Source organism: Schistocerca nitens, chromosome 12 (assembly GCF_023898315.1).
Source record: "Schistocerca nitens isolate TAMUIC-IGC-003100 chromosome 12, iqSchNite1.1, whole genome shotgun sequence".
Taxonomy (NCBI): Eukaryota; Metazoa; Arthropoda; class Insecta; order Orthoptera; family Acrididae; genus Schistocerca; species Schistocerca nitens.
In genome coordinates, this window is record NC_064625.1 from 12120932 (window position 1) to 12140440 (window position 19509).

General features: G+C 39.6%; 1 protein-coding gene across 1 annotated transcript in view; it reads right to left on the reverse strand.

The window, feature by feature from the left end:
- Positions 1-242: 242 nt before the first annotated feature.
- Positions 243-19509, reverse strand: part of LOC126215283 (protein unc-45 homolog B) — a 110718-nt gene continuing 91451 nt past the window's right edge. The window contains exons 14-15 of the mRNA XM_049941972.1: positions 8155-8283; positions 243-589 (exon numbers count right to left, since the gene is read on the reverse strand). Coding sequence (XP_049797929.1) covers positions 389-589; positions 8155-8283 — 330 coding nt within the window. The 3' untranslated portion in view covers positions 243-388. The remainder of the gene's footprint in view (positions 590-8154; positions 8284-19509) is intronic.

A 19509-nucleotide genomic window follows, 5' to 3' on the forward strand; every position in this document is an offset into this window, starting at 1 on the left:
ACTTTATGACTACCACTCGTAGTTGAAGGAAGGCCTAGATGTGAATGTATGAGGCAGTCTCAAGGCAGCAGGATGTGGTGGTTGTGTTCAAATGAAGAATATAGGTGAGTGATCAGGAATGGAGAACAGCATTAAACCAACTTTCTGGGTGATGAACAACAACAACAACAACAACAACAACAACAGTGGAATATTCTATATGTATGTCCCATGTGGAAATGAAGTGGACATTTCTATGTAACTAGATTTGTCAGTCTGCTGTGTGCCTTCTATTTGCCTTCAACTTCTGTGACTACAATATTATTATTATTATTTGCATCCTCAATGTCAAAAGAATCTGTAGCGACAGAGTCAGATCAGCAGCACCCCTGTCAGTATCGCAGCCCACTCAGTCGTCTTCTTCCGGGGGTTCGCCTCCCACGTCCCTCTCGCTGACGGGCTTCCTGATGAGGCCCCAGTTCTCGATGGTCTGGAGTGCGTCCGTGGCGACGGATCGCACCTTCTTCCCCTCCTCGGTGTTGCCCGCTCCGTAGTCTCCTTCCAGTTGTGAGAAAGCCATCAGCACCTCTAGCAATGTTGTCTCCACTACCTGTCAAATTACAATGAAAACCCACATTTGAGCTGCTCATTTTGCGTACAGGAATAGGTTTAGAGAACCTAGCACTTTCTGCAGATATGGGGTGTTTGGAAATTCCCGTTACAAACTTCTAAGACTCACGGAGAGCAGCGAGTACGTAATATTTTGAATAGGAACCGAAATTCAGAAAAGTACCGTTTCCGTTCTACGAGGGTTTCAATTCTTATGTGTAATGTGTCCAAGTCTGCTGAGGGGATAGAGAAAAGTCTCAAGAGTTGCTTGTCCCGATATGCAGTAAGGTAGACAGGATGACGTGTACTACGTCAGACGGTCACCTGAATGTCTGTCAGGAAACGGGGTTTCAGCACGATGGTGCACGAACACACTTCTCAACTGTGGTTCGGAGACATCTCAGCAGATGATATGATGAAAGATAGATAGGCCGAGATGGGTCCAACTGCGCGGCTGCTGTGATCACTGGATTTAACTCCTATGGACTACTTCTTGAGGGATCATATGCAAAGTTTAATTTACAAGACTCCTTTACAGACAGAGGAAGATCTGCTGGTCGTTGGAATAGACAATGAAGAGCCAACAGGTGGGATGGAGTGTGTGTACCAGAACATGCTTCATAGGTGCAAAGTATATAACAAAGTCTATAACAATGTTAGTGGTCGTCACATTGAGCCGTTGTTGTAATGCATCAGTACTGTACTGTATGTACAGTATGCTGGGTTCTTTTTTGTTCTGGAATAATGCACACATAATGTTTAAGTGTTAATACAAACAAATATGCAGATGTTTCATTATACTTCCTTTCAAATTGTTACCTAATAACTGTACTGTGTCACACCTAATTCAATTCCTCAAGCAGAAGTAGATGAGTAAAAGATCCAAATTGAAACTGTTGTAAATTGGAAATGGTATATTTCTGGATGTGGGTTCCTATTCAAAATGATATGTACTCACACCCCTCTACAGGTCCTAAACGTCTGTAACGGGAATTTCTGAACGCTCTTTATGAAGCAGTAAACGCATATAAACTAAAGAGATACTCCAAAAGAAACATAAAAGAACAGTTACAAATTCAGTCAAGGAGCCACAATGCACTCAGATCATATAAGCGTCGTTAAATGATCAAACACAGACAGTTCGCTAAGTACTAGTCAACAAGGCTGCCTGAAGTCCCTCAAATTGGAAAGAAGAGAAATTCACTTTATTAGGTTTACAACCATTATATTCTTACTGCACTCATTAGTACGGTACACATCACACCACACACAGTTCGGTATGCACGTCATATGATCAGACAACAAAAATCATGACAGTTTTCTTCTGAAACTGGACTGTGACGACAATAAAGAATTGTCACAGCTGTCGGAGACTGACTGCACTCGCAGCCTTCACCCGTGGCGGTTCCACGACCGACGAGCACTCACCACATGTTGGGCCCTCGTCCTGCACCACAGCCCTGAACTTCACGTCCCGTGCCGCTACCCGTGCCCGCCAGCAGCAGTTACCTGTGTTCGTCAATGCAGATTTATCACACTCTCTTGGAGTCGTATTCGTTAAACATTCAGTGCACTGGCTGCTATCTTACGATACCTCTCGGCTGCGATCGTGGACTCGTACGGACTTTATTTCTGGCCGGCTCTCGGTATCACGTTAATCTAGTATGTTAATGTTAAGTCGCAGACAGGGACAATTAAAAGACACTTACAACATTTTGGCCACAGCCTTCATCAGAAGAAGAAAGAGAAACACACACCATTCATTCACACAAGCAAGAACACCTCACGCACACACCACCGCCAACTCCGGCAGTTCGTACCAGAATGCTTTGTGACTCGGTGACACGGCGCACTGTAATCCCATAAAAATTCCATCACTGTTTGGGAACACGAATGCCACGAATGGCTGAAAATGGTCTCCGAGTAGCTGAACGTAACCATTTCCAAGCAACGATTCACATACACACAGCCCGCTCCATCGTGGAGTCACCACCGGCTCGAACAGTGCCTCGTCGGCAACCGTAAGCTCTTGCCAACTGACATCGGGACTCTTGTGACTGGGCCACGGTTTCCCAGTTGTCTTAAGGTACAAATGATATCATCACAAGTCAAGGAGAGTCTCTGCAGTCGACATCACGCCCTCGGCAAAGGCTCTCGCATCAGTCGTCTCCTGCCGTAGCCCATTAACACCAAATTTTGCCGCACTGTCCAATTTGATACATTCATTGTGTGTGACACATTGGTTTCTGTGGTTATGCTGGCACTGAGAACTCTATGCAAACACCGCTGTTGTCAGTCATTAAGTGAAGGCTGTCGGCCACTACACTGTCTGCGATCAGAGGTGATGCCTGAAATTTGGTATTCTCGTCACACTCTTGACACTGTAGATTTTGGAATACTGAATTCCCTAACAACATGGAATGTCCCATGAATCTAGCTTCAACTACCATTCTGTGTCCAAAGACAGTCAATTCCTGCTGTCCTGCGGCCATAATCGTGTTGGAAACCGTTTCACGTGAATCACCTGAGTACCAGTGCACTGCTCTCACGATACTACCACCACCTGTATGTACGTACATCACTATCCCATAATTTTTGTCACCTCAGTGTAGTGGTATAACCACTGTGACAAGTGGCCGTGCTTGAAAGAAGAGAGGAGAATGTAACATCTGGTGCTGTTACACAGTTTGCTACCACGAAGAACCACTAACGCAGCTACGGAGTCCAGAAATGCTCACCGGCATTCGCAAGTTCGTATTCCTGTAGATAACTGTTTGCTAATTACATAGGATTTGGAACTGTTCTCAAAATTACTCGTACTGTTTTCCGAGACTAAAGTGACCCGATGAAAATGGATCAAACAATTAATTTAACTGCTCGACAGTGATGCAAATACTGTGTTTCAAATGATACGTGTAGACATGTGTAGCACAGAATATACAAATGCACTATAATGGACAAACTTTTTCACACAAAAAGAATACATTATGGGTAATTGTGTGAAAAGAAAAATTCTGTCAAAAAAAGTATAAAACTATGTAACAGAACTGCTGATCAGTATTTACCTTTAGGAGCGTGAGGGTACAGGATTTTCGCAGAATTAAATTTGGAATTTTTCCGACGAGTGCCAGGGGCCCGAAGTTTTCTGTACCCTTGTCGCCTATAAATTAACAAGTCTGTCAATAATTAGCTTTATGTTAACACTTTTGAGACCGAGCTAGAGTCACAACTTTGTTTTAAGAAGACCGTGCCCGAGTATAGAACGGGCCGTCAATTCCTCGACACTCGACTTGCCTGTCGTTCGAAAACTGGACATGTGTCGTACGAGAACAATCTACAGACGTCTCGTAATCTGCCTCTCGACTAAGGATGTCTTCTGTTTTCAATCTCTAGAATTATTTTGAAAGGAACACCAGTAAAAGTAACGCCCGCTGTCGCGAATGGCCGAGTAAATACGATCGCACTGAAGTAATTTTGCCCGTGTAGTCATTAGGTTTCTCCATTTGCTGTAGTTCCACTACAAATGCATCACATCTGTCAAGTGAGTGAGAAATTTCAGAAGCTCGAGAAGACAAAATTGCTCAGTAACTCACCTCACACTCTCTTCTTGGGAGAATAATTATACTTTCTGTCATCATTATTTTAAAATTTGTAATCTATCAATGAACTAAAGTAAATATCACAAATAAATCTCGAAGTTTGGCCCTTTTTTAGTATGTATCACTCTCGAAGACAGATAAATTACAGATGTGCCAGTAACGCTTTAAATAATGGCATAAATCACCAGTTTCCTATACCCCTTTCATCATAAGAATAAACCGCACATTAACATTACACTACTTATTCTTCCGCATTTGCTGGAACCTCATTGGATTTTGTTTCACACGGATTAGAAACCGAGCTGTCTCGAGTATAGTCGAATAAGATAATGAGGATACATTTTATGCTGCGCATCACGCATGTGTCGATTCGGCGACAGTACGGGTCGACAGCTTTCCTGGAGCATTGAACTGGGACAGCACTGGCCGGGCAAGTGATCCGACTAGCCTGCACAGTCATTGTAAGGAAGTAAAAAGAGATGGCAGAGAACAATACAGCTTTGAATGTCATTTAATTTTTAAACAGAAAGAAATTATGTATGGCAAAACTCAGGCAATATGCTTCTTAGGTGACCTGACGGAAAACATAACATGTGCTAGATCTTAGGTAACATAGTACTGTAATTAAAAAAAGAGAGTGATGAAAATTTCTTACTTTAACACTGCTGATTTTTCTGCATGAGCTATGCGTGGCATAAAAGCATACTGCTGATTTCCCATAATAGTTAAATTGAAGCCACTGAAAATATTACAGTCAGTCATTTGATAATCTCTGAACTCCTTCCACACCAGGCTCTGGGGAATACATTTCAGTACTGCTATGTTGATAATGAGATGATCAGCAACAGAATCTCAAGCCACCACAGAGGCCACATTTCCTCCTCCTCTTTCACGATACGCTGCTCTGCATTTTGCCCTCGTTTGGCAATGACGTGAAGCTTCATGCATTAGCTGCACTATGTTTGGCCGCTTCAATATCTCGTTATTTCTCATGACAAATCCCTTAATTTGGTTCAGACAGCAGTAGTGGGGTGACAAATGTAAAAATGCGGCATTATTGTTTTCTATGTTTTTACGACACTTATTCTGATTCGTGAGAGACCACATCTTTCCTACAAAACAATGGGCATATTCAAATAAAGAGTATTTGGTTTTTCATTTTTCTCCAAAAAAGTTTGATTGTGTAACGTTTTCTTAACCGCAAAAATCTTTAGCAATCTTTTATAAAATATCGATGCTTAAGAATTTATATAGGCAATGAAAACTTTAATTTCTCATGCAATATGTAATTAGAAAGTAGAAGATGTGTATTTTTCTTGAAAAATGATGGTGGAGTATGAGCTAATTAATATATATTTGATGAATTTCATATTTTAATGATCTAGGTATTCAAACTGGAAAAAAATAATAGGCTACACAGAGATTCGAACTGCCGTCTGTAACCGTACATCATTTTCATTCTACGGTGTTACCCATTGCGCCACACATATAATTAGAACATGAACTTTTACTTATTGCATGGTGTTTCTCAAAAAACGTCAGAGCTGATTTTTCTCTGCTGGCTTGTGAAAAACATTAAGAACAACTTGTTTCTCGACATGAACAGTGTTCCACAGATGTTTCACAATGAAGCAAGAAGCAGTGTCATTCATCTTCACAGTACATATTAACAGCGAGACAGGCACAGCACAAGTAGCGTGTACGGAGACTGTGACTGTACACAATTCTTGAAGTAAAAATTATGCAGCTAAAGTATGATTAAGAAAAATGTTTGTAGCCATTAAATACCTCAGAATGACATAGTGACAAGATATCTAATACATAAGTTGGACCTACTTCCAAGAGTGGAACAACACCTGTGTGTGAGAGTTACGGCTGCTGACTGATCATCACACTTGTGTTTGTTTACATCAGGTTTATTCTTATGATGAACGAAGTGTAGACCCTTTATTTTTCTAAGTGGCCTGTCTCCAAAGAGTTAAGACTTTCACCATTTAAATAATATGCAGGTGCATCATATAATATTAGGTTGGTCCATAAGTTCATAATGTTTTCGTTTTACATTTGGTATTCCGATTGCTATGGGTTTATTTATAGATGGTATTTTTTTTAATTGCAGTTCACTATTGACATTTGAGTTTACATATTGTAGTTCATTGTTGCTATTTGAGTTTACATATTGTCATTTGGAGATAGTAAGTGATTCTGTGGATGCTAGCAAATGGAGTGCCAAGTGGAGAAACCAGAACACATCTGACATATTCTTCTGTTTGAGTTCAATAGTGACAGCACTGATGACAACCAGAAACATTTGCGCCATGTAAGAGGATAATACCACACTGGACACAGCACGGCAAGAAGATGTTTTCCTTGTTTTAAGGAGGATTGTTTTGACGTTAGTGACTCTCCACGTTCAGGAAGACTTCGAGGTTTGACGGGGATCACTTAAAGACATTAATCCACGATGACCCACATCAACGTACTCGAGAACTGCCAAATGTGATGAACTGTGATCATTTTGCCATTGTGAGACATTGGCGTGCAATGGGGAAGACTCGACTATAGGGTCATAGATATTGCACGCTCTAAGCTAAAAACAAAAAAATCAGCAGGTGGTCACATGTGCATCTCTGGTTGCTCCCATCAATTGGCTCGTGAACAACACCGAGCATCCCTATCCTGTACCACTATTGGTGACGAGAAATAGTGTCTTTATGCTAACATAAGGAAAAGAATGAATCAAATAAAGCACCTACTTCCAGTACGAAGACCTGCAAGCATCCACATAAGATAATGTTACGTATCTGGAGGAACAGCGACAGTGTCGTGTGCTACGAATTGCTTCGCTGAGGTGTAACCGTCACTGCTGACATTTATTGTCAACAACTGAGATGTGTCGCACACGAAATCTGAGAACAATGACCAGGAAGAGGGTGTGAAGTGATGCTACTCCACGATAACAGCCACCCGCCTTCTGCTAGACTGAAGAAAAACACTATCAGGAGTTGGGTTGGGGAGTCATTACGCACTCACCTTATTCATCTGATCTTGTTCCCTCAGATTTTCACCTTTTCCGGTCTCTATCAAAAAACCTTCAAGGAACTTTCTTTCCGAATGAAATTTCACTTTGTACATTGCTCAACAAGTTCTTCACCTCAAGACCACGTGATTTGTACTGTCGCAGAATTGAAAAGTTACACCAGCATTGGCAGACTGTTATAAATAGTGAAGGAGAATATATTATTGATGACTAAAGTCTCTGTTATGTGTATCTATTGTGTTTATCAAACACATGGAAAAAAAACTACAAACTTATTCACGAATCTAATATCACACATTAGTACAAATATTTGTTTTGTGTTGTATTATTTGTTTGAGATAGTCCTCAGGCAGCATGCAGCTGTCAGAATTCGCCAACAGATGCTTTTACATCACTGTGGCAAAAGGTTTTGTAGAAAGTCTTCAGTCGTGAATTAAGTCTACACTCTGAACAGATGTCTGTAGTCCAATACACAATAAATGATCACAGTTACATGTACTACCTACAATTTATTTCAAGAGTTGAGATCGGAGACTGATTAACAACTAATGTATCGAGAATACGCTCATGTAAGGATTTTCACGGTTTTGTTACCCAGAATACTCTTAGGAGAATTATTATTATTGCTGACAGAGACATACAGAGACAAAGACGCTCATATCTTTGTCTCCCCTTACCCTCAAAAGTGGGTAACTCTCACACAGGGTTCTGAGTGACCCGTCATTTCTTTATAAAATTCTCCCTTTCTTCTCCCCAACAAAGTTTTTAAAAGTTACAAAATGTATGTACTGTGTCACTTTTACTTTTTATGTATCTGTCACCAGTACTAACATTTGTCCTGAACCTAAATACGAGTCAGAAATTCTGCCTCAGAATTTTATACAGTACAGATAACCATTCTCGGTGGCAACAAACAGAAAAACTTGCCTTCTCGGCTATTTCCTTCGACGATTCGACAAGCGAGGCAACTATTGCACAGCCACGAAGCCTCATGGATGGTTTCTGATCTCCCAGAAGTCGCTGGAGCGATTCGACCCAGCTAGTTACCTTTAACACCTGCAAAAAATGGGAATTTGTTAGTAATCTTGTGTTCATATTTCCTGTTTTGGCTTATACATTTGCATTTTACTGCTTATGAAGTAAAATTTAGATACCAACTTTGTTAAGACGGTAACTTTGTTAAGATGGCTCAGATTGTTAAACAATGTCAACGAAAATTGACATTTGTGACCGTCAAAGTGGCACTAAAAATATTCACTATGCTAAACAAATAAATGCGTATATACACATGAAATTGAGGGTAATACGGTTAGTTACAGCTGTTATATTTACAGAAAAAACATAGGCCTTCAGCTATTCCGTTTTTCCTCCTATTTTCATTTGCCTCACCAAATCAACCCTCCATACACAGTCTTACTGTACACTTCTTAAAAGTGTCTACAAATGAGCACAAAAAAAATGAAATGTTACCAGCATCAAAGGTGATGCACCTGCCTGAGTGAAACAAGGTATACATTTATAAATTGATAAAGCAATCTATTTACACTGGTTTTATTCATCCTCACGGTCTAGGGGTAGCATCTCTGACCAGTAATCAAAACATTCTGAATCCCAGGTACAAACCCAGCCACTACTTAAAGTTTGAATAAAAATCATCAGAAATGGCACCTGAAGACTCCAAGTATAAACAGTTACACACAATTTTTGACTGGGACATGTGGCCTGTAACTGAAAAGCAGTCATGATGATCCCTCCATTGGCAAAAGATTACTGATTAGTCCCCCATTCATATCCCTGGAAGGGGACTCCAAATGGGGAGGTAACCACGAGAAAAAGGCTGAATAAACAATGAAGGGGTAACAAACTATAAGACAGAGAGTGCATTGTTAGAACTTTCAATGTGGTATGGAAGCTAGAAAATCTGAAATGGAAAATGCAAAGGCTCAGTCTAGAAATAGTGGGAGTCACTGGACTACGGCGGAAAGGAGATATGAATTTCTGGTCAGATGTATAAAGGGTAACATTAACAGCAGCATAAAACAATTTAATGTAAGTAGGAGTTGTTAAAAATAAAACAAAGGAAAATCCAGGAAGGAATAATGACAATATTAGGAAAAGAGTAGACTGCTACTCACCATATAATGGAAATGTTGAGTCGCAGACAGGCACAACAAAAAGACTGCTAAACAAGTAAGCTTATGGTCAAGAACCCTTCTTCTGAATTAGACACAATGTGAGAGTCACATTTGCGTGAATGTGTCTCTTGTCTAATTCAGAAGAAGGCTTTTTGGCTGAAAACTTACTTGTTTAGCAGTCTTCTTGTTGTGCCTGTATGTGACTCAACATTTCCACTATATGCTGAGTGGCAATCTATCCTTTTCACAATACTGTAGTTGTTATAAATGGTACTATATACCTAGGCGTAATGTTGCAAAGTAATGTGAAATGGAAGGAGCATGTAAGGATTGTAGTACGGAAGGCGAATGGCTAACTCCAGTTTATTGGGAGTATTTTAGGAAAGTGTGCTTTATCTGTATTGGAGATCGTGTATAGGACACCAGTGCAACCCGTCCTCGAGTACTGCTCGAGTGTTTGGGATCCACACCAGGTCAGTTTAAAGGAAGACATTGAAACAATTCAGAGGCAGGCTGTTAGATTTGTTACCAGTAGGTTCGAACAACGTGTAAGTATTATGAAGATGCTTCAGGAACTCAAATGGGAATCTCAGAGGAAAGGAGATGTTCTTTTCAAGGAACACTATTGAGAAACTTTACAGAGACAGAGATTCCCACATCACATATTGGATTGTAAGACATGCCCAGTGCAGATATACATTTGGATCACAATTTAGTAATGATGAAGAGAATACTGAAGTTTAAGAGACTTCTCCAGAAGAATCAATGTACAAAGAAATGGGATAATGAAGTACTGAACAATGATGAGATGCATTTCAAGTTCTCTGAGACTACAGATACTGTGATAATGATTACCACAACAGGCAGTCCAACTGAAGAAGAATGGACATCTCAAGAAAGGGCAATCACAGAATTCGAGCAGACAAACACAGATGGTAAGTCTGGAGAAAACTTGAGAAATAGAGGATATACTTAAATCGATCAAAGAAAGAAGAAAGCGCAAAACAATGGTGGAAAATAAAAATTACAGAAAAATAGGTAACTCAGTAAAGTAATAAATAGGAAGTGCAAGGATGCAAAGGAGAAACGGCTGATGGAAAAATGTGAAGAAATTGGAAAAGAAATGATGATCAAAAGAACTGGTTCAGCACACAGAAAAGTAAAAATTACCTTTGGTAAAATTAAAAGCAATGGCATCACCATTAAGAGTGCAACGGGAATTCCAGCGTTAAATGCAGAGAAGAGAGTGGTTAGGTGGAAAGAGGGGACTTGTCTGGTGATGTGACTGAGGAAGAAATAGGAGTCCATATAGGGCCTCCAGAGTTTAATAGTGCTTTGGAAAACTTGCAGCCAAAAGGCAGAAGGGGCAGACAACTTTTCTTTGGAATTTCTGAAATCATTGGGGAAGTGACTATTCAAATTAGTACGTAGAATGTACAAATCTCGAGACACGTCATCGCACTTTTTAAAAATTATCATCCACACAATCCCAAAGACAGCGAGGGCAGATACGAACAGAAACTACTGGACAATCAGATTAACAGTCCACACATCCAAGTTGCTGACGGGAATAAAACGCGAAAGAATGGGAAAGAAAACTGAGGATCCATTAGACGGTGATCAGTTTTGCTTCAGGAAAGATAAGGGCACCAGAGAGGTAGTTCTGATGTTGGGACTGATAACAGAACCAAGACTAATGAAAATTCAAGACACATTCATAGGGTCTGTTGAGCTGGAAAAAGTGTTTGACAATGTAAAATATCTGATACTCTGATAAAAATAGGAGTAAGCTACAGGGAAAGGTGGATAATATACAATATGTACAAGAACTGAGAGGGAACACTTAAGAATGGAAGGGCAAGAATGAAGCGCTCGGATTAAATGGGTGTAAAAAGGGACGCAGTCTTTCATCTGTACTGTTCAGTCTTAACAATGAGAAAAAATGGTGGAAATAAAAGAAAGGTTTATGAGTGTGATTAAAATTGAGGGTGAATGGGTATCAATGATAATATACACTGATGAGACTGCTATTCTCAGTGTAAGTCAGGAAGAAGTGCAGCATCTGCTGAATGGAAACAACAGTCTAACGAGTTATTTATTTATTAATTTATTCATTCTCTTAAAACAAATACAGGATTTGTTTTGGATTGTTGAGATAATTGACACTTCCTGTCACAACTTTGTGGTGGTACATTTAAGCACTATTGATAGTTACTATTCTACTCCTTTGATAGGAGTTCGTTTAATATTATAAAAACATTTGAGGCCTCTACGAGGGTCATTCTATAATTAAAGATACAGATTGATCTGGAGAAGAAAAAAAAAAAAAGTTCATTTTTACAAAACAATACTTTTTCTACTTTTCAACATAATCCCCTTGAACATTTATGCACTTGTTCCAACGGGCTACAAGCTATTTTATTCTGGCTGCAAAGAATTCTTATCATGATGTTTGAACCAATTTACCACAAACTTTTTCACGTCCTCGTTGTCCTGGAACCTCTTGCGACATAATGCCTCCTTGAGTGCACCAAACAAATGGAAATCACTGGGTGCTAAATCAGGACTGTAAGGGGGATGATTCAGTACTTCCCATCCCATTTTGTCAATGGCTTCATGGGTTAGTTGAGCAATATGAGGAGAAGCATTGTCTTGCTGGAGAATCACACCTTTCCTCTGAGATCCACGTCATCTCTCTCTCATGGCTGGCTTCACATTGTTTAACATCGTCAACATGACTTTCCCTACTGATGCTTAGGTTTTGAATTTTTTCTTGACAGGTGAGTTGGTGTGCTTCCACTCCATGCTTTGTCTTTTTGATTCTGGATCATAATAGTGAACCCAATTTTCAACACAAGTTAAAATTTTGTTGAGGAAGTGCTCACCTCCTCTTTCATAATATTCCTTTAGTTCTGTGCACACTCTCACCCTCATTTCCTCGTGTAGCCACGTCAACTCCTTTGGGACGCATCTTGCACACGTTTTGTGATATTTCAGCTTGTTACAGATAATGATATGAACTGTACCAGTACTAACTTGAACATTATCGACAACCATTGCCACAGTCACACAGCGGTCAGCACAAATAATGTCATCAATTCGACTTTCAAGTGAGAGAGTTGAAACTACAACTGGTCGGCCAGAACGGTGATCGTCAGTCACTGAGTCGCGACCATTTTTGAACTGCTCTACCCACTTGTAAAATCTTGCACGATTCATACAACCTCCAGCATAAACATTAGACATTCTACAGTATAATATTCACTGGTTCCTCGACTACAGCAAGTAAAAAAATGAATAACACAACGTTGTTCAGCTAATGTGGCATTTCGAGTGGACTCACCACCTTGAAATGTATTTTTGATGTTATAAACAAAACAATGTTGATACATCAGCCGATCAGGGCTCATCCTAGCGATGCCAAGTTAAAGCCATAAAAATACCAATCCTGTCCTACAAACAGTTTTTTCCCCCAGACCAATTTGTCTCTTTAATTATTGAATGACCTCCGCAGTATCAAGATCGACCAAGCCACAAAATTTACAAAAATGAGTTGTGTTGTTGTTGTTCTTGTGGTCTTCAGTCTTGAGACTGGTTTGATGCAGCTCTCCATGCTACTCTATCCTGTGCAAGCTTCTTCATCTCCCAGTACCTACTGCAACCTACATCCTTCTCAGTCTGCTTAGTGTATTCATCTCTTGGTCTCCCTCTACGATTTTTACCCTCCACGGTGCCCTCCAATGCTAAATTTGTGATCCCTCGATGCCTCAGGACATGTCCTACCAGCTGATCCCTTCTTCTAGTCAAGTTGTGCCACAAACTTCTCTTCTCCCCAATCCTATTCAACACCACCTCATTAGTTATGTGATTTACCCATCTAATCTTCAGCATTCTTCTGTAGCACCACATTTCGAGAGCTTCTATTCTCTTCTTGTCTAAACTATTTATCGTCCACGTTTCACTCCCATACATGGCTACACTCCATACAAATACTTTCAGAAACGACTTCCTGACACTTAAATCTATACTCGATGTTAACAAATTTCTCTTCTTCAGAAACGCTTTCCTTGCCATTACCAGTCTACATTTTATATCCTCTCTACTTCGACCATCATCAGTTATTTTGCTACCCAAATAGCAATACTCCTTTACTACTTTAAGTGTCTCATTGCCCAATCTAATTCCCTCAGCATCACCCGACTTAATTCGACTACATTCCATTATCCTTGTTTTGCTTTTGTTGATGTTCATCTTATATCCTCCTTTCAAGACACCGTCCATTCCATTCAACTGCTCTCCAAGTCCTTTGCTGTCTGACAGAATTACAATGTCATCGGCGAACCTCAAAGCTTTTATTTCTTCTCCCTGGATTTTAATACCTACTCCAAATTTTTCTTTTGTTTCCTTTAGTGCTTGCTCAATATACAGATTGAATAACATTAGGGAGAGGCTACAACCCTGTCTCACTCCCTTCCCAACCACTGCTTCCCTTCCATGCCCCTCGACTCTTATAACTGCCATCTGCTTTCTGTACAAATTGTAAATAGCCTGCCGCTCCCTGTATTTTACCCCTGCCACCTTTAGAGTATGAAAGAGACTATTCCAGTCAACATTGTCAAAAGCTTTCTCTAAGTCTACAAATGCTAGAAACATAGGTTTGCCTTTCCTTAATCTAGCTTCTAAGATAAGTCGTAAGGTCAGTATTGCCTCACGTGTTCCAACATTTCTACAGAATCCAAACTGATCTTCCCCGAGGTCGGCTTCTATCAGTTTTTCCATTCGTCTGTTAATAATTCGTGTCAGTATTTTGCAGCTGTGACTTATTAAACTGATAGTTCTGTAATTTTCACATCTGTCAACACCTGCTTTCTTTGGGATTGGAATTATTATATTCTTCTTGAAGTCTGAGGGTATTTCGCCTGTCTCGTACATCTTGCCTACCATATGGAAGAGTTTTGTCAGGACTGGCTCTCCCAAGGCCGTCACTAGTTCTAATGGAATGTTGTCTACTCCCGGGGCCCTGTTTCGAATCAGGTCTTTCAGTGCTCTGTCAAACTCTTCATGCAGTATTGTATCTCCCATTTCATCTTCATCTACATCCTCTTCCATTTCCATAATATTGTCCTCAAGTACATCGCCCTTGTATAGACCCTCTATATACTCCTTCCACGTTTCTGCTTTCCCCTCTTTGCTTAGAACTGTGTAGTGTTTAATAAAAAAAATAAATGTGAAAAGAGAGACCGTGAAAAAGGGAAAGAATGAAAAGCAAATCGGACTTTGTAGCTATCGGACTTCGTTATTCGGGAAAGCTATTGTCGGGGTGGTCCTTGTGGCGTTTTTGAGCAAAAGTTAAACCAATTTTCACTACAAAAGTTATTGAAAAGAAACAGAGAATAACATAATGTAACTGACAGGGGGAAGTGGCGTAGATGAGAGATCATCCTTTACCAGATTAACTTATCTTCTTTCGGGCGGCGTCCACGTCTTCAAAAATCTCCTTCATTTCAGCGTGAAAAATCTGCTCCGAAATCTTGCAATAATCCAGGAATCACTAATTTATACCAATTAAAATCATCTTGATACTGTATGCAATTTAATTCACTTTGCTACTTCCATCCACAGAATTTCTTAATAACTTCCACAATGTCTACACATTACAATCAGATCAAGATTAGCCATTAAGTTTTTACGTCAGCATCCGATCACGCCTGCCTTAAGCTACGGCTATCAAGAGACAATTGAAACTGATAGAAAACAAAAAAAGTTACGATTTTAGTATTTTCTCTGCCATCGAGCGCTCATACCGCTGTGACGAGATATTTTTTATCTGAGGGAACGAGTGTAGCGCGGCGAAATTCAAAGTCCCGCTACAACTGGGTTTCCATCTGAGCTCTTGATATTCATCCAAAGGTCTCTTTAATTTTCCTGTAGGCCGTATCTATCTTACCTCTAGTGAGATAAGCCTCCACATCCTTACATTTGTCCTCTAGCCGTGCCTGCTTAGCCATTTTGCACTTCCTGTCGATCTCATTTTTGAGACGTTTGTATTCCTTTTTGCCTGCTTCATTCACTGCATTTTTATATTTTCTCTTTTCATCATTTAAATTCAATATTTCTTCTGTTACCCAAGGACTTCTACTAGCCCTCATCTTTTTACCTACTTGATCCTCTGCTGCCTTCACTACTTCATCCCTCAGAGCTACCCATTCGTCTTCTACTGTATTTATTTCCCCCATTCCTGTCAATTGTTCCCTTATGCTCTACCTGAAACTCTGTAAAACCTCTGGTTTAGTCAGTTTATCCAGGTCCCATCTCCTTAAATTCCCACCTTTTTGCAATTTCTTCAGTTTTATTCTACAGTTCATAACCAATAGATTGTGGTCAGAGTCCACATCTGCCCCTGGAAATGTCCTACAATTTAAAACCTGGTTCCTAAATCTCTGTCTTACCATTATATAATCTATCTGATACCTTTTAGTATCTCCAGGATTCTTCCATGTATACAACCTGCTTTTATGATTCTTGAACCAAGTGTTAGCAATGATTAAGTTATGCTCCGTGCAAAATTCTGACAGACAGCTTCCTCATTCATTTCTTAGCCCCAATCCATATTCACCTACTATGTTTCCTTCTCTCCCTTTTCCTACTGTCGAATTCCAGTCACCCATGACTATTAAATTTTCGTCTCCCTTCACTACCTGAATAATTTCTTTTATCTCATCATACATTTCTTCAATTTCTTCATCATCTGCAGAGCTAGTTGGCATATAAACTTGTACTACTGTAGTAGGCATGGGCTTCGTGTCTATCTTGGCCACAATAATACGTTCACTATGCTGTTGGTAGTAGCTTACCTGCACTCCTATTTTTTTATTCATTATTAAACCTACTCCTGCATTACCCCTATTTGATTCTGTACTTATAATCCTGTATTCACCTGACCAGAAGTCTTGTTCCTCCTGCCACCGGACTTCACTAATTCCCACTATATCTAACTTTAACCTATCCATTTCCCTTTTTAAATTTTCTAACTTACCTGCCCGATTAAGGGATCTGACATTCCACGTTCCGATCCATAGAATGCCAGTTTTCTTTCTCCTGATAACGACGTCCTCCTGAGTAGTCCCCACCCAGAGATCTGAATGGGGGACTATTTTACCTCCAGAATATTTTACCCAAGAGGACGTCATCATCATTTAATCATACAGTAAAGCTGCATGCCCTCGGGAAAAATTACGGCTGTAGTTTCCCCTTGCTTTCAGCCGTTCGCAGTACCACAACAGCAAGGCCGTTTTGGTTAATGTTACAAGGCCAGATCAGTCAATCATCCAGACTGTTGTCCCTGCAACTACTGAAAAGGCTGCTGCCCCTCTTCAGGAACCACACGTTTGTCTGGCCTCTCAACAGATACCCCTCCGTTGTGGTTGCACCTACGGTACGGCTATCTGTACCGTTGAGGCACGCAAGCCTCCCCACCGACGGCAAGGTCCATGGTCCATGAGTTAAGTTATGAATTTAAAGTAGAAGTATGTCATTATCTGTCAAACAAGAATATCCTTCAAACTCAGCCATATCTTAGTGTTACAAAGCACTGAATTCTTGGTCATGTAACAAAATGGCCCAAGTCTTGCAGCCGTGTCAAGGAATGAGCAACAATCTTTAAGTCACAGCATTTTTGTCTGGTATCTTATGTTCTCAGAGTACACAGCAATGTGTTCATATCAGCAGGCAAAATAATTCCTTACACTGCATATTCTTTGAAGCCATAATATATCATTTGTATGTTGGCACCACTAATCTTTGCACTCATTTCTGTATTCCCATGCTTCTTAGTGTACCTGCTGCAAAAGCAACTCTACTTCCCGTGCGCCTGTACGTTGTCATTATCGTGTAGTGTAGCATGTATACTGTTCTGGCTGAGGACCTGAAGAATTGACTTTCTTATCTTGTGCTGCATAATGGAAACACTGATAGATGAAACCCACACATCAAGTGCAAGAAAGCAGACATGCGACACATCAAAGTGTAATACAACAACAAAATCGAGAGTAGTAAGTACTGGGAGAGCTGAAAAAGAAGCTGATGAATATGAACAGATGTTGTCTAATCATGGGCCTCTTTTTCATCTGGACGTAGCTTGTGAGCTGAGTGACTGGACATCACAAGCTGCTGATGTACTCGAGCCTTCTTCTCAATCACATTTTCCATTAGCTAAGACCAAAATAATTAGGCCTATCATGAAGGAAGCAGAGAAGGCACAAAATTCTGTCCATGTAAAATAATGATATTGGCAAGTACAAAACTCAGTGTAAATGAGGAAAATTACAGACTTAAATGATATCTCACACTGTAATGGAAAGCGTTCCTCTTACTGCCTTTCGTTTCTCTCTCTCTCTCTCTCTTGCTCTCTAAAGAAGGGCATAAAAAATCTCCTGCAGGAACACTTTGGTCCAACATTGGAAGATCTTAAATCATTGCAGTTTTATGAAACAATAAAAGTAGCTAATGAAACAGCTTGCACTGGTAATGAGAGTTCCAATGCTGTCTCCAAAGTCTGCATCAATGGTTCATGTGAAATGCCTAATATTGTAATGTAAATGAGGATGAATTGAAGACTTAAAACAACAGTATTATTCAGTATGTGCCAGCAGTGTCTACCATAAAAATGATTCTAATAACATGGTTATTTGCATATCATTTTCTTTGTAGTGTGTTTCAGATGTAGGTGAACTACAAACTTTTAGTGAGAGAAATCCTATTTTGCATTCATCTCAGTCCTGCAATGTTCTTCTTGATATGTTATTATCCAATTTATGTTGAAATGCTTTTTTCACTGCTATAAAAAATTAATTACAGTGTCACTTTATTTTCATTGAACTGCTTTCTACACAAGAGGCAAAACTTAAATTAATGAAACGGGTTCATTATGAATCAGATTAAAAAAATAATAGAACTTAAATACTAAACTATTAAGGACGTAACTATGAGAGCAAAACATCTGTGACCCTGAATGTTTTGTCTCTTAGAGGTTTTCCAACCATACTGAAAAATATGCCTTCAGAGAGCTGGCCAGTTTTGATACTATATGCCTCATTTATCGCTAAGAAACTCTTTCAAACCCATTTCAAGGCAGATTCCATTTGAGCTTTTTGAATTTTTTGGAAGTTTGTTATAAAATTCGACCCTCATGTAATAGGAGCTATTGTCTACCTCTGCCTTTCCAGGGAACAATCACAGTCTCTCCTAGTAATATATATGTATTTAGACTACTGCATCATGCAACACTACGAATTGAGAGTCAACTGAAGAATGACTAAAGTACTGAGGAAGACCAGAAATGAGATTAACGATAAACATAACATCAAAATCAGAGACTATGAAGGAGATTAAATTAAGGAATTCTGGTACCATGAAAAGAAAATAGCACATGACGGGTAAAGCAAGGATGACATGAAAAGTAGCGTAACATGGGCACTGAGCGCATTTCTGGTCTACTATATCAAATATAGGCCTTAATTTGAGGAATAAGTTTCTTAGTATGTACTGTTTAGAGAACAGCGTTGATTGGCAGTGAGACATGGGCTATGGGAAAACTGGAACGTAAGAGAATAAAGCATTTCAGATGTGGAGTTACAGAAGTAGCTCAGCCAATGCCACTGACCGCAAGAAGGTCTTGTGTTTTACTACAATTATTACATAAAAAGAGGAAGTCTGAAGAATTATAAATGACCAGATTTGTCTTCAACCTGACTGTCAATGCACATAGTACATTAACATTAGATTGTATCAGCAGTAGTAAAACAGTTTACTATATGTATCACACGCTTAATAAAAGTTAATGCAAGAAGATTTATAGGACCAAATATTAGACAATTCTGTGCCGCCCCCCCCCCCCCCCCCAAGAACATTAAATAATTTAGATCCCAGAACGTCAACATATTTAGAATTCACACAAATGGGTAATACTAAATACATTTAACACATGTTTTTCAGAGCAATACTACTACAATTTATTTTAAATCATTACTACGAAAAAGAAATAAATTCAGTTATGTAGAGTTCTCTTCGTTTCTTACGAAGTCTGATGTAGAAGAACTAATCAGCCAAAAGGAAGAACAGCTGCCAAATGTGTACTGAAACTTTATTT